This window comes from Narcine bancroftii, chromosome 1 (assembly GCF_036971445.1).
Source record: "Narcine bancroftii isolate sNarBan1 chromosome 1, sNarBan1.hap1, whole genome shotgun sequence".
Classification (NCBI taxonomy): domain Eukaryota; kingdom Metazoa; phylum Chordata; class Chondrichthyes; order Torpediniformes; family Narcinidae; genus Narcine; species Narcine bancroftii.
Window position 1 is genome coordinate 434,867,081 of NC_091469.1, and position 26,959 is coordinate 434,894,039.

Genomic DNA, 26,959 nt, shown 5'->3' on the forward strand with positions numbered 1-26,959 from the left:
TGAATATTCGGCCTTGGAGAATGTACTGGAAATGGCGTATGGCCAGGTGCATTGCCAGCAGTTCACAATCAAAAGTGTTGTACTTCAGCTCTGGTGGTTGGATGTGTTTGCTGAAGGAAGCAAGTGGCCGCCCCTGGTGATCCATCCACTGTTGCAGCACTGCGTCCACTGCCCGGTCTGAGGCGTCTGTCATTAACGACAGGGGTAAGTCTGGATCCAGGTATGCCAGGATCGTGGCTTTGGAGAGTACTGTTTTGGTCTCCTTGAATGCCTGGAGTGTCTCTGCAGATCAGCTGGGTTCCTTGTTACCTGCCTTAATGAGGTCGAAGAGAGGCCGCATGGTGGCTGCTGCTTCTGGGAGGAAGCGATGATAGAAATTCACCATCCCAAGGAAGTCCTGCAGGCTTTTGACGTTTTGGGCCTGGGAAAGTTCTGAATGGCCTCGACCTGGTCAGGCAAAGGTGTTGCTCCTTCGCTGGAGATGTGGTTCCCAAGGAAGTAAATGCTGGACAAACGGAATTGGCACTTGGGTTGATTCTTAGACCAAAAGTCTGCAACCAGGCAAACAGGTGTTTTAAATGTTCTTTGTGGGTCCTGGCACCTGGGCAGGCAATGTCGTCCAGGTATATGTAAATCCTCTCCAGGTCTCTTGCCACTATGTTCACGAGGTGCTGGAATGTTTGGGCCATGTTTTTCAGCCAAATAGCATTCTCAGGAACTCGAAGAGGCCAAACTACATGATTATGGCAGTCTTCTGGGCATCATCCTGGTGCACTGGGATCTGGTGGTGGCCCTTCACCAGATCGACTTTGGAAAAAAATCTGGGCACCTTGGAGTCATGCAGCAAAGTATTGTATGTGTGGGATGGGGTATCTGGCCGGAACTGTTGTGTCATTGAGCCTGTGGAATTCTCTGCAGGGGCATCAGCCACCAGAGTCCTTTGGGACCATGTGTAGTAGCAAAGCCCATGGGCTGTTAGAATGGCAGATGATCCCCAATTCCTCTATCATGGCCAACTTGATCTTGGCTTGGAGGAGCTTATCTTGGGGCAGTCGCCACGCCCGCACATACAGATGTGGTCTGGTCTCTCAATGTGGTATTAAATGCCATGTGCTGGTTCCACATCGAGGAAGTTGGAAGCCAGTAGAGCAGGGAAGCTGGCGCACAGTGTGGTGTACTTGTTTTGTTCGAGAGCGTGGACTCCCAAAGGCTGGAAAGTTCATTAGCGCAGTATAAGGGGGAAAACCTGGAAGGTGGTGGCATTAACCAGCTGGCATCAGTTAAGATCAACCAGGAGTTCATTCGCCCGAAGAAAATCTATTCCTAGGACAACCTGGCCTACTGAGGTGACGGTACCGTCCCACCTGAAAACAGCATTCCCAGTGTGAATGGTCACGCAATGTGTCCCATAGGAGGGGATAGTTCAACCGTTGGCAACCTGTAGGGGTAAGCCTCGGCATCGTTCTTCCGTTCAAAGAACGTGGGCAGAACTAGGCTGATTTCTGCACCAGTGTCGATCAGGAATTCCTGCTGGGCCTTCCAGTCTCAAAGGTAAAGGAGGCCTTTTCTAGTGCCAACCACTGAGGCCACTAACGCTGTCTGGCTTGCTCATTTCCCTGCATTGGACTGGGTTTGCTGCCTGAAAAGGTGCAAGGCAGTAAGAACTGCCAGACATTGCAGCCCCATCACCGATAGTGGTTGTTGTAGCAGTATCCTAATGCTTTGTCACTGCGGTCGTCATGTTGTGGCTGGAATGCTGTGATGGCTTCCTTGGGGACGCACGAGGTGGCCAAGGTTTGTGCTGTTGCTCCCACTGCACAAATGGGGTGCATGTGGATGGAGTTGGGTTTTGGCATGCGGAAAAGCCAGTCTGCTTCTCTCGCCATGGATCGACAAAGTCCATGTTGGAGATGGTGGCAGCAACGTGGACCGGCAACTTGGAAAGGAACAGGGCATCAAACAGGAAGCACTTTGTGTGTCTATCTGCAAGGGCCACTAGCTCCTACATCAGTTCTGAGAGGTTGTGATCACCTAGGCCCTACGTGTTAAGCACGTGAACAGCATGTTTGTGCTGGCTAAGTTCAAATGACTCGAGCAAACACCATTTAAATATCATGTACTTGCCATCCACGGGTGGAGTGTTGACAAACGAGATGACTTTCACTGCTGTGGCGGGGTCCAGGGCACTGACTATGTGCCAGATCTTCGTGTCCTTGGATGTTAATCCTTGCAGGGCGAACTGTGATTCTGCAAGTTGCAGGAAGCTGCATGCTGGCTTGCCCAGAATGGCAGCAAGTGGACGCTTACAGCGTAAACTGCTGCAAGAGATCCATTGGTGGCAGCCGCTTGGGCTGTGGATGAATTGGCAGGATTCATCTTGCTGCGAGTTGTGGGTTCTAAAAACCTGTGCGGGGTCACCACTGTTGCACTGCTAAAGGCAGAGCTGCTGAAATAAATGTTGTTCACACCAAGCAAGTAAATCAGTAACTGCTGTTTATTCAAACCATGCATGTTCCTTTTTAGGGGAAGCAACGAGCTCATGGGAGTGGGTAGCGGGAATAAAAGCTCTCACAACTGGAGGGAGAACAGACGCTTTTATTAGCTTATAACTGAGGATAGGGTCTTGCAGTAGTCTTCAGAAGGGTCCTGGGTTTAGGTGGAAAACCAGGGTTATATGTGAGCAGATGGGGGTGGAGCCGGGAGGTAGAGCCAGACATGAGCACAACACGCTACCAGTGAATCCCAGTTCACTGCATTCACCCCTTCCTGCAGAATTTAGGATCTGTGAATGAAGACTGTTACAGAGTTCTGTGTTGTGTATTGACCAATGTGTTGCGTGGTTTTATGTTTGCCTTTAAGAGTCAAGGTGAAGGTGGACTGCTGAGAGAGTGGGAGATGGACTGAGCATGTGCAGAAAATGATCTAAAAATTTCTGGACTTGGACGATAAACCATCACTGGGTGGTGCTGTGGAGTGGAAGAACGCCCAAAACATGAGTAATTGTCTGGAAGACAGTTTAGAATGTTGGGCATTTTAAAAGGGATGAATATTTCGAAGGCAGCCAGAAGGATCTGGAACAAGCCACTGTCCCTCTCTCTGCAAGCAACACAAGACAACTTCGAATTTTGTTCTCTCTCTCTCTCTCTCTCTGTCTCAAAGATCTTTTGGCTTCAGTTTACCAAACAAACTGAATTTTCTTTATGATCTTTGCTTCAGTTGGGATCGAAGTTTTGTGAGTCTTGTGTGTTTTGTGTCTAAGTTTTTCTGTGGGCTGGTTGGAAATATAACTTAAATTTTAATTACATATGTTATATTTAGGCTGGGGAATTTATTAGTTTTACACTGTTATAGAAATTTGCATAGTAACCAATGGGCATTGTTATAAAAGGGGGGTTTTTGAATTAAAGTTTGAAGGTGAATTTTTTGTTAATAAAGTAATTGTTCATCTCTGTGATATGCCTTCTTTGTGGTTGCTGGTTTGATCTTGTAACATAATTTGGGAGAATCGTCCAGGATCAAACCAATTTGGAAGCTTTAGGGGCGAGTGACTTGTGCCTAGTTATCAGTCATCTGAATTTGACTCAACCTCCAGCTTGAAATTAAAAATAAACGGTGAGTGTATAAATCACCAGCAGGAAAACCAGCAACTATGAATATTGACCAGTTCATAGCTAACCCTTCAGTGGTTAATTTAAAAATGGCTAAAAAGTCACAACTGATAGTTATAGTTGGCAAGTTAAAACTTATTACAGTAAGAACTGGGATGAAAAAAAGGAAATTGCCCGAAAGATTGTTAAGCACTATGTAGGAAAGGGGGTATTTGAAGAAGCTGCATTAGAACAATTTCCAAAGGAGAAAACTTCAGAGGAAGTAAAGTTGGCTTTGAGAAAACTAGAGTTAGAGCAAAAAAGAGAGGCAGAAAGGAAAGCCGAATGGGAAGCAGTAAGGCAGGCAGAAATGGAGGAAAGGGCAGTCACATGGGAGGAGAGAGAGAAAGAATGGAAACATGAGCTAGAACTAACTAAATTGAGGCAGACCCTAATCCAAGGAGAAGGAGAAGCCCAAAACCCTCATGCTAGTCAGGAGGAGAAATTTTTGGTCAGTAGAGAAGCGAGGTTAGTTCCTCCATTTGAGTAAGCTAAAATAGACCAATATTTCCAGCATTTTGAGAAAGTAACTGTAAATTTAAAATGGCCACCAGACCAGTGGTCATTCCTGCTACAAAGTGTTCTTAAAAGGCAAGCCCAAAGGGTGTATTCGTGTCTCACGGTACAACAAGCAGCTGATTACGACTTTGTAAAGCAGGCTATACTCCGATCTTATGAACTAGTTCCAGAGGCTTATAGACAAAAGTTCAGGAGTTTAAAAAAAGCAGCAACCTAATCTTACCTGGTTGTGTGTTTTGATCGATGGTGTGCCGCAATTAAAGTAAAAAATAACTTTGATTTATTGAGGGAAATCATTCTGACTGAGGAGATTAAAAATTGTGTTCCTGACGATATTTAAGTGTACTTGACAGAGAAAAATATAAAAACTTGGCAAGAATTGGCTAAATTCACAGAGGAATATGCTTTAACCCACAAGCCTAAGTGGACATCTGGGAAAACCTTTCAAAGGAATACTGCTGATAATCCAAGTAGAGTAGAAAGAAAATCTAGAAGTGAGGTTAAAGGAAGAGAGGAAGAGAAATGGCTGAAGGAAAAACTTTTGAGTATTATTTGCCACTATTGTAAGAAGTCAGGGCACATAATAGCAAATTGTCCTGTACAGAAAAGGAAGAAAGAGAAAGGGGTGGGACCAACTGCCTGGGTTCAGAGTGAGAAAGTTAGGGATATTTTTAAAACATTCATGACTGAATGTTTCATTTCGGTTAAAGAAGGATCCAATCAAGCACCAGTTAAAATCCTGCGGGATATTGGAGCAGCCCAATCGCTTGTATTAAGCAATGTTTTGAATTTTGGTCAGGAGACCGATACTAGAGATGTGAATTTAATTAAAGGCATTGGTGGTGAAGCAGAGCCTATACCTTTGCATAGAATAGTGATGAAATCAGACTTAGTCAATGGCCCAGTTACAATAGGGATATGATCAAGTCTGCCGGTGGATGGAGTTTCTCTTTTGTTAGGAAATGATTTAGCAGAGGATAAAGTCATACCTATGATGAAACTCACAGCCATTGGTTTATGAGTCTGAAAAGGATTTGGAAATCTACCTTCCATGTGCCATTACTAGAGCCATGTCTAGAAAAAAGGTAGAGGTAGAGAAAGTCTGTGATGATCCTGTAGTGGAGGCAAGCACTGAGGACAAATGTAAGGAATCCAGCTTTGCTGTTGTCAAGAGAAGAATTAATAGCTAGACAAAAGCATGATCCTGATCTTTCTGGGATAAGAGATAAGATTCTGTCTAACCAGGAAATTGAAACTGTGCCAGTAGGTTACTTTGTTCAAGATGGAATATTGATGAGAAAGTGGAGACCACAAGTGATACCTGCCAGTGAAAACTGGGTGGTAATAAGGCAAGTTGTAATTCCCAAAACTTACAGGAATGAAATATTAAAGTTGGCTCATAGTACACCTTTAGGAGGTCATCTTGGACTGAAGAAGACGGTAGAAAATATAAGGAAACAGTTTTATTGGCCGAAATTAAGAAAGGATGTTGTGAACTTTTGTAGAACCTGTCACACTTATCAATTGGTGGGCAAGCCTAATCAAGGACCACCAGTGGCACCTTTACAACCCATTCCTGCTTTCGGGGAGCCCTTCTCAAAAGTGGTAGTGGATTGTGTTGGCCCATTGCCTAAAACCAAGGCGGGAAATGAATATTTGTTAACACTCATGTGCACAGCTTCAAGGTTTCTAGAGGCTATTCCCCTGAGAAACATTAAAGCTAAGATGATTGTGAAGGTTATGCTAAAATTTTTCACACTGTTTGGCCTACCAGTGAAATTCAATTGGACCAAGGGAGTAATTTTATGTCTGGAATATTTCAACAGGTGGTGTATGAATTGGGAGCCCATCAAATTATGTCATCTGCATCATCCTGAAAGTCAAGGGGTCTTGGAAAGGTTCCATTTAACTGTGAAAAATATGATGAGGGCTTATTGAATGGAAAATAAAAAGGATTGGGATGAAGGAATCCATTTGTTATTGTTTGCTGTTAGAGAGGCAACTCAGGAGTCTCTTGGCTTTAGTCCATTTGAGTTGGTGTTTGGTCATGAAGTCAGGGGTCCATTACTATTGTTGAAGGAACAGTGGATTCATAATGATATACAATCAAATCTGTTGGATTATGTTTTCAAATTTAAAAACAGATTACATCAGGCTTGCAAGGTGGCAATGAAAAATTTAAAAACTGCTCAGGGAAAAATGAAAATTCAGTATGATCAAAAAGCAAAGATTAGGGACATTAAACCTGGCGACAAAGTATTGGTTTTGTTTCCAATGCAGCCAAACCCTTTGAGAGCTCAGTTTTCAGGACCATATAAGGTAAAATCAAAAATTAACCAGGTCATCTATGTCATTGAGACGCCTGATTGTCGAAGAGAGACACAGGTCTGTCATGTGAACATGCTTAAACCTTACTTTGAGAAAATGACTGAGGAGGAGATTAGGATTCCAACCAAGGTGCTAGTTATAGAGGAAAGTAAGGAAGAGATAAGTTTCACGGAAGGTCACGGAGCACAGAAAGTGATAAGCCCCAGGCTGGAAAATTCTATAGTTTTGCAAAACTTAGACACCAAGTTAATGCATTTGACTAAATCAGAAAGGGAAGAAATGAAGACATTACTTATGAAATTTAAGGATATATTCCCAGATGTTCCAAGAAGAACTACTGTGGCTTGTCATGATGTGAAGGTCAGTGATGCTAAGCCTATTAAGCAGCATCCTTACCGAGTTAATCAGGAAAAGAGCAGATTGTTGGATCAAGAGGTGGATTATATGCTCAAAAATGACATCATCTGAAAATCAAATTCGAATTTGAGTTCACCCTGTGTTCTGGTGCCTAAGCCAGATGGCTCAATTAGGTTTTGTACAGATTATCAAAAGGTAAACATGGTGACAAAGACTGATGTGTTCCCTATTCCAAGAATAGATGTTTGTATAGATAAGGTGGAGAAGGCTAAGTTTCTTACAAAGATTGATCTCTTAAAAGTATACTGGTGTGTTCCTTTGACAGAAAAAGGCAGGGAGATTTCTGCATTTGTTACACCTTCGGGATTGTATGAGTATAATGTTAAGCCTTTCGGGATGAAAAATGCACCTGACACATTTCAGAGAATGTTTAATGCAGTAATTCAGGGTTTAGAGCACAGAGGAGCCTATAATCGATGATTTAGTAATTAGTACGGATACATGGGAAGAACACATGCTTGAATTAGAGCAGTTATTTCAGAGAATGGTGGAAGCACACCTTACAGTGAACTTGCACAAGAGTGAGTTTGGACATGCCACTGTAATTTACCTGGGTTATGTGGTACGAAAGGGACAGGTGGCACTGGTTGGAGCGACTGTTGGCTATCACTGTGTTCCCTATTCCCCGTAATAAGAAAGCTCTTAGGAGATTTCTAGGTATGATTGGCTACTATCGTAGATTTTGTAAAAACTTTGCAGAAATTGCACTCCCATTAACAAAACAACTTGGAAAGAAAGAAAAAATTATCTGGTCAGATGTATGCCAGGAAGCGTTTCTGAAGTTAAAGGCCATTTTATGCCATCAGCCTGTACTTGTGTCCCCTAACTTTGAAAAGCAATTCTCTTTAGCCATGGATCCCAGTGATGAAGCGGTTGGTGCTGTACTGTTACAGAAGGAGGATGGTGATGGAGTAGTTCTCAAAAAAGTTTAATGACCATCAACAAAATTATTCAACCATTGAGAAGGAATTATTAGCGCTTGTTTTAGCGTTGAAACATTTTGATGTGTATATTTGTACTGCTCAAAAACCAATAATAATATATATTGATCATAATCCATTAGTTTCTCTGTCTAAAATGAAAAATAAGAACAGACGGTTATTGAATTGAGTATGATTTAATTATTACACACATAAAGGGGACGGGTCATGTAATACCAGATTGTTTGTCAAGATGTTAATCTGAATCGATATGAATCTAATCACATACCTACTGTAAAAAAAATTGAGTGTTTATTTTATTTTATTGATGTAATACTTCTATTAATTGTTAAAAATTTGTTCTTGTGGACCAAATTTTTTTTAGCAGGGGAGATTTTACAGAGTTTTGTGTTGTGTATTGACCTATGTGTTGTGTGGTTTTATGTTAAAAAGTGACAGTTTGCCTTTAAGAGCCAAGGTGAAGGTGGACTGCTGAGAGAGTGGGAGACGAACTGAGCATGTGCAGAAAATTATCAAAAAATTTCTGGACTTGGATGATAAACCACCACTGGGTGGTGCTGTGGAGTTGAAGAAGGCCCAAGACAGTTTAGAATGTTGGGCATTTTAAAAGGGATAAACATTCCGAAGGCAGCCAGAAGGATCCGGACCAAGCCATTGTCCCTCTCTCTGCAAGCAACACAAGACAACTTTGAATTTTGTTCTCTCTCTCTCTCTCAAAGATCTTTAGGCTTCAGTTTACCAAACAAACTGAATTTTGTTTATAATCTTTGCTTCAGTTGAGATCGAAGTTTTGAGAGTCTTGTGTGTTTTGTGTTTGTTTTGTGTCTAAGCTTTTCTGTGGGCTGGTTGGAAATATAACTTAGACTTTAATTACATATGTTATATTTAGGCTGGGGAATTTATTAGTTTTACACGTTTATAGAAATTTGCATAGTAACCAATGGGCATTGTTATAAAAGGGGGGTTTTTGAATTAAAGTTTGAAAGTGAATTTTTTGTTAATAACCATATAACCATATAACTGTTTACAGCACGGAAACAGGCCATGTCGGCCCTTCAAGTCCGTACTTGAACAACTCCACTAGCTCCTCCGCAAACTTGAATAAAGTAATTGTTCATCTTTACCCCTGTTTGATATGCCTTCTTTGTGGTTGCTGGTTTGATCTTGTAACAAAACAGAGAACATGGGTTCAGAAAGAAAAAAGTTGGAAAATATACAGTTATTTACCAATTTACAAATCTCCAGGGGCTGGAGATCCTGTTGGAGTGCCTTAGCACTGGGGAGCCTTGAAGTCTTTGGGTTTCTTGGTCCTCTTGTGAGGGAGGAGAGGCGGGCTGAGTCTCTGGCTCTATAGTGGGGATGAACCGGATCCCTTGAGGCCCTGACTGGGGATGGCGAGAATGAGCTCAGTGGCTCACAGGGCACTTAAGGCAATGGATCCCCTGTTCCAGCAGGTGCCAAGTCCCTGATGGAGACAGTGTCCTTGCCATTTGGGTATGTGTGATTAGCGTGGAGCATTTTCACCCTTTCAACTGGGGTGGGGGGGGGGGGAAATGTTGGTTTTGCTTCTCCTCATGTCCTTCTTGAGAAGGTCTGGACCAGGTGATCAGGTTGGGAGTGTAGTACCCAATGTCAACCTTCTTTTGAAATTGAATAGAAATTCGTGAGGAGTAGCGTTGGTCACAGTATATAGTAGTGACTGGATGGAATGGAGTATCATAGGAAGGACTTCCTGCCAGAATGAGTCTGGAAGGCCTTTTGACTTCAGGGCCAGTTTGACAGCCTTCCAGAGCATGGCGTTCTCCTTTTCCACCTGAGCGTTCCCTCGGGGGTTGTAGCAAGTAGTGCTGCTGGATGCGATGCCTCTCGCCAGCAGGTATTGATGTAGCTCGTCACTCATAAAGGATGAGCCCCAGTCACTATGAATATAGCTGGGATACACGAACAGGGTGAAAATGGAATCTAGGGCCTTTATGACTGACGAAGTGGATGTGTCTGGACATGGAATGGTGAATGGGAAACGGGAGTACTCATCAATGACAGAGAGAAAGAAGGTGCTCCCGTTCGTGGAGGGGAGAAGTCCCTTAAAATCAACACTGAGCGATTCGAAAGCCTTGGATATTAGTGAGTCTGGTATCACATGAAGTTCAAACAGAGTAAGGGTAGAAGATTTCCTTACTCAAAGGAAATCACTAAACTAGATTGTTTCCTCAATAATGTTGCCATTGTCATTTCTTTTCAATCCAGGTCATTTCATCAAGAGTTTAAACTTCTGAGTTTCACAGTTCCCTTCAGGACCATGTTAAATTCTTTCCCTTCACCTTAAACCTATCTCCTCTGGTTCCCTATTCCCCTAGTCTGGCAAAGGACTCTCTGGATTCACCCAATCTAGTCCTCTCATGATTTTGTATCCCTCTATGAGATTACCCCTCATCATCCTGCACTCCAAGGAATAAAGCCCAAGCTTGCTCAACTTCTCTCTCCAGCTCAGCTCCCCACCACCACCCCCCATGTCCTAGCAACATCCTCATAAATCTTCTTCGCAGTCTCTGCAGCTTGACAACATCTTTCCTATAGCATGGTGACCAAAAAGGAACAAATATTCCAAGTTGGTCCTCATCAACATATTGTACAAATGAAAAAATTACCTCCCAACTTTTATACAATACCCTGACTGATGAAGGCCAATGTGCCCAAAGCCTTTTTGACCACCTTGTCTATCCATGACACCACTTTCAATGTACTATGCACCTGTATTCCTAGATCCCTCTGCTCTACAATACTCCCCAAATCCCTCCCAATCACAGTGTTGGTCCTACCTAAATGCAACACTTCAAATTTCTCTGTATTAAATTCCATCAATCATTCCGCTGCTGACCTTCCCAACCAATCAAGGTCCTGCTGCAATATTTGGAAACCATCTTTCACCGATCTAAAATATCTGACAAATGTTAGAGAGGCCTCAGTGAGTGGAAAGTCAATAAGTATCAAGAGTAAGTGGCCAGATTCTCTCATGAGACATGGTCAATAACTGGCATTGTTATGTCAGCAATTTTACTTACTATCACCCCATATCTATCTTATGTCTAAGTCTTGCTTCATGTAGGCACAAACTGCCTTATATGCTGATGATTTGCAAATTGAACTGAACATTATTTAATGATCAACAGACATCCCCATTACAGACCTTATGATAAATTAAAGTTATTGTTAAAGCAGCTGAATTTGTTTAGGCCTAGGGCACACCCCAGAGGAACTCCTGCTATGATGTTCTGAAGTTGGGATAATTGATCTTCAATAACCGAGGCTGTGACTTCACCACCACTGCTCAAGTAGTACTGGCAAAATCAAAAGTAGGCATTGGTGATTAGATTATTGGTGAGAATGAGTCCAATTTGGCCAACTTTCTATATTGCCAGGGAGGGAAACAGAGTTGAGGAGAAAGAGAGGAGAGAGAGAGAAAGGAGAGGAGAGAGAAGGGGAGGAGAAGGAGAAAGTGGGGGAGGGAGGGGTAGCAGGAGAGGAGGGGAGAGGGGAAGGGGCAAAGGGTGGGGAGAGGGAGGAGTAAGGGGAGGGAAGAAGTGAGGGGTGAGAGGAGATTCAAGGGGAGGGCAGAGGCAAGAAAAGGGAATTGAAAGGAGAGTTTAATCTGTGATGTATGGAGGCAATTAAATTCTCTCTTCTGCAGCTGTGCAGGTACATTGGGTCACACCAACAAACAATAAAGAAAACAGAACAGCTCAGGAGTGAGCCCTTTGGCCCACAACATCTGTACTGAAAATAATGCCAAATTAATGTAATCTCTTCTGTCAGCACATGATTCATACCCCTCTGTTCCCTGCACATTCATGTGTCTATTTAAAAGCCTGTAATATGCTACTAACAAATCAGTTTTCCCCACTCTCCCTGGCAGTCCTTCCCAGACACCTCTCGCTCCATTTAAAAAAAAATTGTCTTTTCAACTTTCTCCCTCTCACATTATTTTTATGTTTTCTGTATTTTATATTGTTACCTTGTATAGGAGTTTCTGTCAGCCTTTGTCTATCCATCCCATAATTTTATATGCTCTGTCATATCTGCCCTCAGCCTCCGGCGCTCCAGAGAAAATAACGCAAATCTGTGCAACTTCTCCCTGTAGGTTATACCCTCTAATCCAGACAGCATCCTGTAAATCCCTTTTGTACTCTTTCTAAAGCCTTTCAGATTTAAGATTACAGATTTATTGTCAGAGTACATGCATGACATCACATACAACCCTGAGATTCCTTTTTCCTGCAGGTGCAGAAGAATTACCATTAATTGGTAGTGAAAAAAAACTGTACAAAATGTGAACATGCAAACAATCAAAAGAACTGTAAACAGATAATGAATGTAAACAAAATGACTGTGAAATACAAGGAGAGCAAAGAAAATCATTAATTTCCTTAAGTAAGAGTCCTTAAATTAGTCCCTGATTGAGTTTATTGTTGAAGAATCTGATGGTGGAGGGGTAGCAACCATTCCTGAACCTGGTGGTGCAAGTCTTGTGGCAGCTATACCTCTTTCCTGATGGAAACAGTGAGAGCAGAGCACATGCTGGGTGGTGTGGGTCTTTGATGATTGCTATTGCCATCTGATGGCAGTGTTCCCTGTAGATAGTGGAGAGGGTTTTTCCTCTAATGTCCTGGGCTATGTCCACTACCTTTTGGAGGGCTTTACGCTCAGGGATATTGGTGTTCTCATACCAGACCGTGATGCAGTCAGTCAGCAGACTTTCCACCACACATCTGTAGAAATTTGCCAGGGTTTCTGATGTCATACCAAACCTCCACAAACTCCTGAGGAAGTAGAGGCATTGACATACTTTCTTCATGATGCCATTGGTGTGTTGGGCCCAGGGAAGATCCTTTGAGATAGTGACCCCAAAGAACCTAAATGTGCTCACCCTCTCCACCTCTGATCCCCCCATCATCACTGGATTGTATACCTCTGGTATTCCTTTCCTGAAGTCAACAATCATTTCCTTAGTTTTGGTGACACTGAGTGCAAGATTGTTATTGGTACATCATTCAGCCAAGTTTTCAATCTCCATCCTCTCTGCTGACTTATCCCCTTCCTTTATACAACCGACTACCGTGGTATCGTCAGAAAATTTGTAGATGGTGTTATTGTCATACCAAGTTACACAGTCTTAGGTGTAAAGTGAGTAGAGCAGAGGGCTAAGAACACAGCCCTGAGTTGCTCCGGTACTGATGGAGACTGAGGAGGAGAAATTCTTACTAATCTTCACTGATTGTGGTCTGGAGGTGAGGAAATCCATGATCCAATTATGCAGTGGGGTAATACTTCATGCAATGGGCAACTGAATTGCACACTATTTTCCAAGTATGCCTCACCAGAGTTGTGTGTAGCTGCAACTCAATTTCTTACTCTCATACTCAATGCCCTGACAATGAAGACAAACATATCATATGCCCTCTTTATTATCTTATCACTTTGCTTTACTACTTTCAAGGCACTGTATACTTGAGCCCCCAGAGCCCTCTGCAGTTCAATGCAGTTGTCCTACCTTTAATCTGTATTAATTATGTTAACATAATGTGCCATAAGAAAAAAAATAGAAGAATATAGAAAAATATACATTTTTCCCTGAAGGTTATGAAGTAAAGTAAGGTGTAAAGTAAGTTTTTGATATCTTAGCCTTGATAAATCAAAGTATTGAGTATAGAAGTTGGGATGTTATATTGAAGTTATTCAAGTCATTGTTGAGGCCACACTTAGAAAATTGTGTGCAGTTCTGGTTGCTCAGCAGCAGGAAAGATATCAATAAGATTGAAAGAGTGCAGAGAAGATTTACTAACATGTTGCCAGGTCTTCAGGAGTTGAGTTAGCAGGAAGGATTAAACAGGTTAGGACTATATTCCTTGGAATGAATGAAGAAGAATGAGGGGAGACTTGATAGAGGTTTATAAGATTATAGACAGAATAGATGTGAGTAGATGTTTCCACTTATATTGGGAGAGATAAATATGAGAGGTCATAAACATGAGAGGCTGCAAGAGGAGAGGCACAAGGGGAACATTAGGGGAAAGTTTTTCACTCAAAGTGGTAGGAGTGTGGAATGAATGTAGATTCAATCTTTGAGTTTTAAAAATAAATTGGATAAATGCATGGATAGGAGCGGTCTGGAGGGTTATGGAATGAGGGTAGTTCAGTGGGACTAGCTATTGGTCAGCACAAACTAGAAGGGTCGAATGGCCTCTTTTTTGTGCTGTAATGTTCTATGGTTCTATATCAATAAATATTCACTGTTCCAGTCATGCAAAAAATCTGCTACTTCAATCGTCCTGGCAAATCTTGGACAGTCCTGAAGTAGTGAAACACAAAAGTCTGCAGATGCTGTGATTAAAGTAAAAACACAGAAATGCTGGAGGAACCCTCAGCAACCATTGGAGGTAAAGTTATGGTTAGGTTTAGGGTAGTATGGGCAAGTTCAAGAGCCTGATTGCTGTTGGAAACAAAAATTGTTCTTCAACCTAGAGGTGCTAGGAGTCACGTGATGGAGTAGTGGTCGGTCGGGGAACTCCAGTCCTCTCTGGAAAAGTTTTAAAAAAACAGAGAAAACGCAAAGGCACAAACACGAAAATTAAAATAAACTGAAAGTAAAGGTGGGAAGAAAATGGCAACAAAGAAAGAAAAGTCGAAAGCAACGGGAAGAAGAGAAGAAGAAAAGACATCGGAAGAAGAAGAAGGCCTTACCTGTCCGAGGAGGCCCGCTGTGGAGAGAGAAGCCCGCTCCCTCAGGTCAGTCGAAGTCCTGAGCTCGGGACTACAAAAATGGCTTGTGGAGCCAAGCAAAAGTGCGCGATGCACAAGACAAAAAAAACACTGACAGGAGGAGGGACCAGCTGAGAAGTCAATCTCCACAGCTGAGAATGACAGCCACAGCACAACAACAAGAGGAAGACACAGAAAATAACGAGAGCAAGAAAGAAGAGAGTAAAAGGAAATCAAAGAAACAACAGATGACCAACCCAGAGGAAGAAGAGGAAGAACACAGAGAAATGGAAGAAGAAGGGAAGGGCAAGTACATGGATATTTTTTTTTTAAAAGAATACATGGAATCAATAAAAGAATGGCAATCACAAGAATTTAGTGAAATAAAAAGGAGAATAAAAAGTACAGAAGAAAAAATGAATAGATAATGGTCATGTCAGATATAGGAAAAAGAGTGGACAAGGTGGAAGAACGAGAAACAGCCATAGAAATGGAAGTAGATGACTTAAAAAAGAAATTAGAAGAATCTAATAAAAAAGTTAAAGAGACACAAGAGCTGTTAGCTCAGAAGATAGATATAATGGAAAATTATAATAGAAGAAATAATATAAAGATAGTGGGCCTTAAGGAAGATGAAGAAGGCAAGAGTATGAGAGAATTTATAAAAGATTGGATCCCCAGGGTCCTAGGAAGACCAGAATTACTGGAAGAAATGGAAATAGAAAGGGCACACAGAACATTAGCCCCTAAACCACAACCACAACAAAAACCAGGATCCATTTTAGTAAAATTCCTAAGATATACAACAAGAGAAAATATATTGGAGAAAGCAATGAAGAAAATAAGAGAAGACAAAAAGCCACTGGAATACAAAGGTCAAAAATTTTTTTTCTATCCAGACACAAGTTTTGAACTCCTGAAGAAGAGGAAGGAGTTTAATACAGCAAAAGCGATCCTATGGAAAAAAGGATATAAATTTATGCTAAAGTACCCAGCGGTACTTAAAATAGTTATTCCAGGGCAGCAAAACAGACTATTCTTGGATCAAGAGGAAGCACAAAAATTTCCAGAACAACTACAAAACAGACAGAAAGATGAAGACATGTAACGAGAGCAAAAATGACCACGAACTATATGTATGTATGTATATGGGTATATATATATAGATATAAAAATATACATATATGTGTGTATGTATATATGTGTGTACATGTGTGTATGTGTATTTAAAAGAAAATATATAGAGTATAGATAAGAATTATTAAGGGAAAGAAAGGGAAGAGAGGAAGTAAGGAGGGAATTAAGAGAGTGACCTTTGTTGTATATGAAAATTAAAATCTTTTCTGGGGGGGGGGCTCGGTGGGGAGGAGTTACGGTCACTGCAAAATCAGTTGACACTTAAGAGTGAATTCGCAAATCCAAATGGAGAGGGGAGATGTGATTGCCCGACAAGGGATAAAGGGCAACTCAGGAAGGGGAGGGGATAGTGGGGTTAAATAATTTTAGATAGGAGAATAAGGGAAATGTTTGATGTTTTAGAAATGTTGTCTTATAAAGTGTTCAAAAAAAGAAAGCAGAAATGGATAAGAAGGAAAGGTGATGATGAGGAAACGGAAAGGAAAGATAAACAAAGTATGAAATGGCTATGTTGAACTATATGACTTTAAATATTAATGGAATACATAACCAAATCAAAAGGAACAAACTGCTAAATTTACTGAAAAAAGAAAAAAATTGATATAGCATTCGTGCAAGAAACACACTTAACTGAAGTGGAGCACAAGAAATTAAAGAGAGATTGGATAGGACATGTAACAGCAGCATCATATAATTCAAAAGCTAGAGGAGTAGCTATATTAATCAGTAAAAATGTACCAATTAAAATAGAAGAGGAAATAATAGATCCAGCAGGGAGATATGTAATGATAAAATGTCAGATATATTCGGAGTTTTGGAATTTACTCAATGTATATTCACCTAACGACGAAGATCAAAAATTTATGCAAGATATTTTTTTGAAGATAGCAGACACGCAAGGGAACATACTAATAGGAGGGGATTTCAACCTTAATTTGGATTCAAACATGGATAAAACTGGGAAAAAAATTAACAGAAAGAACAAAGTAATCAAATTTATAATTAAATCGATGCAAGAAATGCAACTTTTGGATATATGGAGCAAACAACACCCAAAGGAAAAGGAATATTCATATTATTCGGGTAGACATAAAACATACTCAAGAATATCAGCTCGCATGCAAGTCAGAGTTAGGAAAACAGAATATAAAGCTAGAATATTATCGGACCACTCATCCCTGATATTGACAATAGAGTTAGAGGACATCCCTCCAAGAATGTATAGATGGAGATTAAACTCCATGCTACTTAAAAGGCAGGATTTTAGAGAATTCATTGAACGACAAATTAAAATGTACTTTGAAATAAATACGGAATCAGTGAAAGATAAGTTTATACTATGGGACGCAATCAGAGGGCAAATAATAAATTATGTAACCAAGATGAAGAAGGACTACAATCAGGAAACAGAGCAGTTGGAAAGGGAAATAGCAAATATAGAAAAAGAATTAGCAATGAAGGAAGACACAACTAAAAGAAGAGAATTGGCAGATAAAAAAAATAAAATATGAAACTCTACAAACATATAAGGTGGAGAAGAACATAATGAAGACAAAACAGAAATATTATGAACTAGGAGAAAAAACGCACAAAATTCTAGCGTGGTAGCTTAAGGCAGAACAAACTAAAAGAAAGGTATTGGCATCAAGGAAAAAAGACAAACAAATCACATATAATCCAACGGAGATTAATGAAAACTTCAGAGAGTTCTACAAACAATTATACCAAACTGAAAACGAAGGGAAAAAAGACAAAATAGATGAATTTTTAACTAAAATTGAACAAAATAAATTAACAGAACCATTTGAAATAGTAGAAATACAAGAGATAATAAAAAAAACTACCGAATAATAAAACACCAGGAGAGGATGGATTCCCAATAGAATTCTATAAAACATTTAAAGATTTATTAATTCCTCCCCTCCTGGAAGTAATCAACCAGATTGATAAAACACAAAGCTTACCAGATTCATGCAAAACAGCAATAATTACAGTAATACCAAAGACAGGGAAAGATCCACTCGCACCAGCGTCATATAGACCAATATCTTCACTTAACACAGATTATAAGATAATAGCTAAACTATTAGCAAACAGATTAGTGACTATGTACCAAAAATAGTAAATCTGGATTTATTAAAAAAAGACGAACAACAGACAATATTTGTAAATTTATTAACTTAATTCATGCAGTAGAAGGAAATAAAGCTCCAACAGTAGCGGTTGCTTTAGACGCAGTGAAGAATGGAATTATTTATTCAAAGTACTACAAAAATTCAGCTTACCAGAGAAATATATTAATTGGATTAAAGCATTATATAAGGGGCCATTGGCGAAAGTGACAGTACATGGATATATATCAAAACAATTTAACTTAAGCAGATCAACAAGGCAGGGATGCCCACTATCGTCCTTATTGTTCGCGTTAGCCATAGAACCACTAGCAGAACTGATAAGAACAGAAAATAAAATAAAATGGATAAAAATAAAAGATAAGGAATATAAAATCAGTTTATTTGCAGATGACATTATAGTATACTTAACTGAACCAGAAATATCAATAAAAGAATTACCTAAGAAATTGAAGGAATATGGAGAAGTGTCGGGATACAAGATTAACGCAAATAAAAGTGAAGCAATGCCAATGAATAATGCAGATTTCTCAAAATTTAAGAAAGAATCACCATTCAGATGGCAAATGCAAGCAATGCGATACCTAAGTATACAAATAAATAAAAACCTCGGCCATCTATATAAACTCAATTATTATCCACTAATGAAAAAATTACAGGACGACTTAGAGCATTGGAAAGACTTACCAATAACACTAATAGGAAGGATAAACTGTATTAAAATGAACATTTTCCCAAGGATACAATACCTATTTCAGGCATTGCCAATACACTTGACGGAGAAATTCTTCAAGGAGTTAAAGAAAATAATAAGGAAATTTTTATGGAAAGGGGGGAAACCGAGGATAGCACTAGATAAATTAACAGAATGGTATAAACAAGGAGGCTTACAACTGCCAAACTTTAAAAATTATTATAGAGCCGCACAATTAAGATACCTATCAGATTTTTACCAAACAAGGGAAAAGCCAGATTGGACTAGATTAGAACTAGATAAAATAGGGGAAAAGATACCTGAACACTTATTATATAAATGGGATGAAAAATTGGTACAACGTAGGAATTCTCCAGTATTACATCATCTACTCAATATTTGGAAGAAGATTCATGTAGAAAGGAATAAAACAAATTACCAACTACCAAAACTAATACTGACGCAAAATCAGCTAATCCCTTTTACAATAGATAACCTTTCCTTTAGAGAATGGGAGAAAAAAGGGATCAAAAGAATAGAAAATTGCTTTTCGGGAAATAAATTATTATCCTTTGAACAAATGAAGGATGAATATAATATAACTCACGATATAGTGTTGGCATACTACCAACTGAAATCCTACTTGAAGGACAAATTGGGAAGCAGTCTGAGGTTACCAGAGGGAAGTAATTTTGAATATGTGATTACAGACACAATGATAATCAAAAAATTTGTAACAAACATGTATATTCTTTCTTTAGCTTGGCTTCGCGGATGAAGATTTATGGAGGGGGTAAAAAGTCCACGTCAGCTGCAGGCTCGTTTTTGGCTGACAAGTCCGATGCGGGACAGGCAGACACGATGTATATTAAACTACAAGAAAGGAGAATGAGGAAACAAATGGTAAAACTAAACAAAAATGGGAACAAGATCTAAACATAAAGATAAAGAAGGAAACATGGGAGAAGTTAAGCTCAGGAACTACGAGAAATACAATAAATACGAGGTTACATATGATACAATATAACTGGATACACAGGCTATATATTACACCTCAAAAGTTAAATAAATGGGATCCAACAGTATCTGACAGATGTTTTCGCTGTAAAAAGGAAATGGGAACAACAATTCATGCAATCTGGACATGTGAGAAAGTGAAAAACTTTTGGGAAGATCTAAACCAGATATTAAATAAAATCACAAAAACCAATATACCAAAAAAAACCAGAGATCTTCCTCCTAAGTAACATAAAAAACAAAGAATTTGGACTTGATTTGGATGGTGCACAAAAAAGATTTGTTATGATAGCCCTAGCTGTAGCAAAAAAATTTATTATGTCAGCCTGGAAATTAGAAGATAACTTGAGAATACAACAATGGTATATAGAAATGAATAAATGTATTCCATTAGAAAAAATAACATATAATTGAAGAAATAATATTACAATATTTGAACAAATATGGGAGCCATACATGAAACATAATAGAGAAAACCTACTGGGGACATCTACCACCTAAAATGACAGAAGGAGAAGAGAATGAAAAGAACTGACTCAGTGGAATTTCTTGTTTATTTTTATTGAGTGACAACATTGTTTGACGGGTTTAATGTATCTTAGATTCTGAACTTTTAATGAATAGGAGGGGAGGTAGGGAGGGTGGGAGGGGAAGGGGGGGAGAAAATGACACTGTATATATTTGAAAAGGAAAATGTATGTATTGTGATCAATGTGGTTTATAGTGTGAAAAATAAAAAATTAAAAAAAAACCTAGAGGTTCTGGACTGCAGGCTTCTAAACCCTCTGCTGAAGGAAGCTGTGAGAATAGAGTGTGGCCAGGGTAATGGGGTCCTTCATGATGTTGGCTGCCTTCTAGATGATGCCTTCAATGGATGAGAGGTCATTGCTCATGATGGACTTGGCAAGGTTTGTCACTTTTATGTTTACAAATCAGGAGGTGATGCAACCAGTCAGTATACTTGCCACAGTACACCAGCCAAAGTTTCATATACAGTTACATACTAAATCTTCAGTATGCAGTATCTTCAGTCTAATATTAAAACAAGGATGTAGTAGAGTGAATTAAATTGGCTGTTGACTGGCTCCTGTGATGGTAGAGATTTCAGGAAGCTGAGATTGTTTAGTTCGCACATCTGGTTGAATATGGTCCTTTCTCATTAACACTCGTTTGCCAGTCCCAGACATCACCCAGGATGGAGATGATCTGGGAAACCCCTCCTCCCATTAGCTCTTTGCCCACCCACTGTTCATGACTAGATATGGGTGGACTGCAGAGCTTTGATCATTTAGCTCAGTCTATTACATTCTTCTTTTATAAGCATACAAGTAATCCGGATGCAGAAATGATTTATTAAAATGATTCCACAAGCAGATGGTACTTGTATGATACATTGTAGTTCTACTTGGAACAAATGAGGTTGTGAGGTATCGAAAGAATGTGTAGAGAGAAACTGTTCCCATTGATGGAAGGATCAAGAACTATAGAATGTGCTTCATCCAAATTGAGGCCTAGTTCTTTACTTCTTATATTACTTAGAAGAAAGATCTCTGGATTTTTTGGTATGTTGCTTTTTGTGATTTTATTTAATACCTGATTTAGATCTTCCCAAAACTTTTCCACTTCCTCACATGCCCAAACTGCATGTACTGTTGTTCCCGTTCCTTCTTACAGCAAAAACATCTATCTGATACTGTTGGGTCCCATTTATTTAACTTTTGGGGTGTGATATATAGCCTGTGTAACCAATTATATTGTATCATGCGTAACCTCGTGTTTATTGTATTTCTCATAGTTCCGGAGCATAGCTTTTCCCATTTTTCATTTTTTATCTTTATGTTTAGATCTTGTTCCCACTTTTGTTCGGGTTTACAGCTTATTTCATCATTCTCTTTCTCTTGAAGCTTGATGTACATGTTTGTTATAAATCTTTTAATTATCATTGTGTCTGTAATCACAGATTTATTACGATAGCCTTAGCTGTAGCAAAAAAATGTACAATGTCAACCTGGAAATCAGAAGAGAGCCTGAGAATACAGCAATGGTACATAGAAATGAATATATGTATTCCATTGGAAAAAATAACATATAATTTAAAAAATAACGTCACAGCATTTGAATAAATTTGGGAACCATACATGGAACAAAACAGAGAGGACCTACCGCGGACCTCCACCTACTAAAATGACAGAATGAGAAGAAGACGAAATGTAAAAGTGTGTAAAAGTAGATGACACAATTTTCTTGTTTATTTTCATTGTGTGATGACATTGTTTAATGGGTTTATTGTATTGTATATGTTGAAAGTTTAGTGGGTAGGGAGGGGGTGGGAAGGAGGGAGGGGGGAAAAAGGAGAGAAAATGACACTGTGTATATTCAAGAGGGAAATGTTTGTGTGTATTTTGGTTAATATGGCTCATAGTGTGAAAAATTTTAAAAAAATTAAAAAAAAACTATAGAATGAAAAATAATTTAGAAAAGAACCAAGGGTGACACAAAAAATAAGAGATTTATGATTAGAATGGTCAGGATATGGGAAGCCCTCAAGGTTGGAAAGGGGACAGGGGAGGTGCAGTGCAAGGTAATGTAAATGCATTCAATTGTGATGTTCGCTTATTAAATTTGTTGGACTATGGTATTCCTGGCTGAATTGTCTGCAGATAGAGCCAGCACTGACTTAAACATCTAAAGGCCTCCTTCCATGCCATAACTATTCTGAAATTCTGTACTGCTTTGAATGACTGCAAATCAAAATCCATGATTCCGACTTGATAAGTGCAGACTCCCAAAGCAAGACCCTGATAAAAACTGCAAATGTCAACGAAATTTCATGACCTGCAGCACAACACAAGCACTGGTGGAATGTTAGGGCTGCTGGTGATGACATTGCTTGAGGAACATGTGAGGCACAATTGTTTATTGTCTGCAGAAGCAGAAAGAATGACAAAGGAATCAGAGACAACAAACTGAATGAGCTGATTTTAATTGACATAAACAAAGAAGCATCTGTTTCTGTCAAAGATTCTCCTGAAAACTTTTTTTACATGAGCCAGTTTTATGAAATCATTTGTAATGGAGGTTCAGATACAGCAGTAGCTCTAAACTCTACTGAATGAAGTTAAAATACATGTTCTACTCTGGGAGTATTCAGAATTTATGCTAAATAAATGTTAGTAGGTACAAGGGATTAATACAGATAGGTAATTTGTGGTCAGCACAGACATTATGGGCTGAAGGGCTTGTTTATGTGCTCTACAAGCCTGTGAATATTTATCAGTATTGTGATGGAATATTTGGGAATGTTTTTGGCAAATAAATTGGTAAAATTAGAGTAGGTTACATACACACACACTTTAAAACAGGTCTTATTTGAAATACTGAAGAATTCTTATTCAGTAACTTTACAGAAACTATGGAGAATGCTATGCATAATTGAAATGATGTCATAAAATGAATGGACTATTGTCTTGGACGAACAACCAGAGCCAGGTTGTCTGTTCTGGACCTTTTTGCAAGGCTTTTGACCTCTCTGCAAAGTGCTCACTCAGAGGTCATTGAGAAGTTATTGTTTACCTAAAGCAGCTGATGAGAGCAGAAGACCAACTCCTATTGTTTGCTGGAGAAGGTCATTCTCTTTCTCTTGAAGCTTGATGTACATGCAACTGAGAGAGAGAAGGACATGCTGTTGGGACTTTGAATCTCAGATAGACAGAGAGAGAAGGACATGCTATTGGGACTTTGAATCTCAGATAGAGAGTGAGAGAGAGAAGGGAGTCTTTAACTGTGTGTGTGACGTAGAAAGCGGTAACAAGCCAGGAGAAGCTTGTTGGAACTGAAACAGAAGCTCCAGAGTGGTGGATGGCTAGAAGTGCTATGTGCTATGTTTATCTTGGAATAAGTGAAACAGAAAGGAACTCTGTGAAAGCCTGAAAGAAAGAGGTTTGCATCTGGAGAACCCTGATGGGGCAAGTTTCATCTGCAAGACATTGAGGTGATTAATGGTGGTACCTCAGTTGTGGAAATCCTGGAATAACACATATCTCTCTGCAAACCTACAAGAACCTTCCTGAGTGGTAAACATTTACCTTTCAAGCATCAAAGCCTGGTGAACTTTATACATGTTAAATTCTGTGCACAGAATAAGAATTGCCTGCAACCAGTGAACTTGGTAGAACGAAAAATGAGATTGACTGTGAACCAAAGAACTTTTCTTAAATTTACACACACATTACATACACGTGCTCTTAGAATTAGAAGGGGTTAAATTGGGTTAGTTAAGTTAATAGTGATAAGTTAAAGTTTGATTCTGTTTTGATGTTTAAAGATAATTAAAAACAACTTTTGCTTAAGTAACCATGTGTCATGGTGAATATCTATGGATGCTGGGTTTTCGGGTCCTTTGGGCTTGTAACAGTATCGTGGATATTTGAACTGCATTCACTGAGCTAAAATGGAGTAGGTGATTAGTTAATGGCTAATAAATTAATGTGCACCTGTTAGGATGCTGTAGAATGGCACAAATGCAATGTTTCAGTAATAATTTTAGGTGATGGGTTGCTGCTGGACACTAAATAAAGATGTGGTGATACACCATTAGCCTACTGCAGGGGCGACATGTGTACCTGCAGGAAGATCTCTGGAGGACAGACCACACCTGGCCGGCTGTCAATAAGCCGACCTGAATGGATCAAGCCCCACCCGGTCAGCTGCCAATCATCTGCCTGGATATAAGCCACATCTGGCCCCTCGAGGTCAGTCATTCAGAGTGTAGCTGAATACAGAAGAAGACTTGAAGTAAAATAAAGCCTGTTGATCAGTCTTTATGAATCTTGTGTCTGCTTACTGTCACCACAGTGCATCACAAAAGGTGCAGCCACAAAACAGCAAAAGGGCCTGACGAGCCCTTGCTCTGCTACATTAGTTGAGTGCCTGCCTGCTTCCTGCTAGATAGGTTTAGCAAAAACTTGTCCTTTCCTGAGCCAATAGTGGCAAAAGAGGCCTCATTGAGGTGAAAATATTGATTAGGCTTGCAATATGTGTCATTTGATGTGTCTGTACAGCCTCAGCTTTATGTTAGTATATCAGCTGTAAGAAAAGACAGGAATCAAAACCGTGAATTTTGTAACAAAAACACTGGAACGATTTTCAACCACATTCCATTGCATACAGAAATTTTATTAGTAGAGGTATAAAATGTGCTGAAGTATGATTTAATTCCTAGGAAGATTATTTTTATGCAAACAGCTATAGTAAAACTCCAATAATTTGTTATACAATTGTATGGACATCCCAGTAGTTTGGCATTTGGTTCAAGTGTTCCTCCTAAACTGGACCATGGTTCTCATGCTTTCAAAAGCATCCCCTATCCTTGGTTCCTGCTCTTTCTTTAAAATCACTGGAACCCCAGTTCCTGCATTCACTTTACTGAGCTTAATGGAAAACTTATAATACAACATCTTATAAAATAGTGAATTAAAAGTTTAATTAAAATGAATTGGAATAGCTCCAAACATCTATCAATCAGGACCAACAAATTCGAAAATGTACTACCTTAATGGAGTTTTACTGCATTTTAGAGTAACTATCTTCTCTCCCATCACAAGGATCTTATCAATGAACATAATTGACAATCTCCCAACAAACCTCTTCTCCCACCCCAACTTTAACTGACAAAAAATGATTGAGCAAGCTGACTATTTTGTTGTCAGAGCAAACAATTGGATGCATAACATTTGGCTTCTTACTAAACTGATAAAATGTCTTTGTGAATTTCACTCATAAAGATGCATAATGGCATCATAAAATGTGGATTTAAATTAACATTATCATCCATGAAACAATTTCAATTAACTCCTTCAAATATGCTTGCATAAAACATGTATGAATGAACTTTCCTGAGTACATCAAGGCTGCATATAAACAGAAGATACCATTGTTATCTTTCTTCAAAATTGTTCTGTCATTTTTGCAGTAAACGTCGAACAGTTGTGGCCACACTAGGTTAGAATAGGGAAACGTGATCAAATATCCTTAGTTGAAAAATTTAGCTGAACAAATCAATGTCAGACTTACCGTAGAATGAACAGACTGTCCACTTGCACCCACAGTTCGTTCCACATACTGGGACGAGAGCAGATCACTAGTTTTTAAAAAAAAATATGCATTAGTCATGTAAATAAAATTTGCAGAGCATTGCCAATAATTGTTCCAAGCACAAAACTTAAACGATCTGTTCTGAATTTTCACGAAAACCTAATTGGTTTATCCTTCACCCTTCTGCCATTCGTAATCTCATTTGATGGTAGAGGTAGTCATTTTGAAGAGTCAGGTTCTAGACCTATCACATAAACTGATCTCCCGTCCATTGACTCTCTCTACACTTCCTGCTACCTTGGGAAAGCAGGATCCTATTTAAAAGGCCCATCCTATCCCAATAACACGCTTCTTTTCCCTCCCCACCCCCCATAATTAGGCTCATACACGAGTTTGAAAACATCACCACCAGATTCAAGGACAGTTTCTGACCCGCAGTTATCAGACTTTTAAATGGATCTCTCATTGGTTAAATGATGCTTACATGATTTTAATGGAACTTTTTCTTCAGAACACTATACTTTGCATTTTTGTGTTATTTTGCACTACCTGTTCCAGAGATAGTATGGATAGCATAGTGGTTAGTGAAAAGCTATTACAGCCACCCGGATTTGAATCTGGTGCTGTCTGTAGGAGCTAGTACATTCTCCTCGTGTCTCCGTGGGTTTCCTCCAGGTGTTCTGGTTTCCTCCCACCCTTCAAAAATGTACTAGGGTTGTAGTTTAATTGGGGCTTTGGGGGAGCATGGGCTTGTGGGCCAGAAGGGCCAGTTACCGTGCTGTATATCTACATTAAAATTAAATTCAATGTGACAACAAATAATTTGATTCAAGTTGTGAGCTGAATCATTCTAAAACCAGTCTGAGGTCAACAGTTTATGGTCAAATTTATATTCCATTCAGCTACTTGGCCAAAATGGCAAGGATGAAACAGTCAAATTACTTCAGGAAAGTCAGATCTATATTTCGGGTCATCTCTTTCCCAATTCCACTAACTTTCACCTCCATTCTCTGTGACCTCATCTCTCCTACTTTCCATTCTATCAAAATAGACATTAGTGAATCATCTCAAGTGGGGTAGAAGAGCTGGACATTAGAAGCCTAAGTTTGCTTACAGCCTCCCTAAATCTTATATGCATTGGAAAGTCTCCACTTCTGCCCATAGGGCACCAATCACAACTATGTTTAAAAATAAAGGCAGAGTTAAGATAAAACAAGCAGAGACTGAATGAGGACTATTTTCACTGGTAATTTAATGAATGCCTTCTGCATTCTTGAC

General features: G+C 39.4%; 1 protein-coding gene across 1 annotated transcript in view; it reads right to left on the minus strand.

Annotated features, from left to right (window-relative positions):
* Positions 1-26,959, minus strand: part of adam22 (ADAM metallopeptidase domain 22) — a 319,406-nt gene that overhangs the window by 219,903 nt on the left and 72,544 nt on the right. Inside the window, exon 4 of the mRNA XM_069914278.1 lies at positions 25,661-25,727. Coding sequence (XP_069770379.1) covers positions 25,661-25,727 — 67 coding nt within the window. The remainder of the gene's footprint in view (positions 1-25,660; positions 25,728-26,959) is intronic.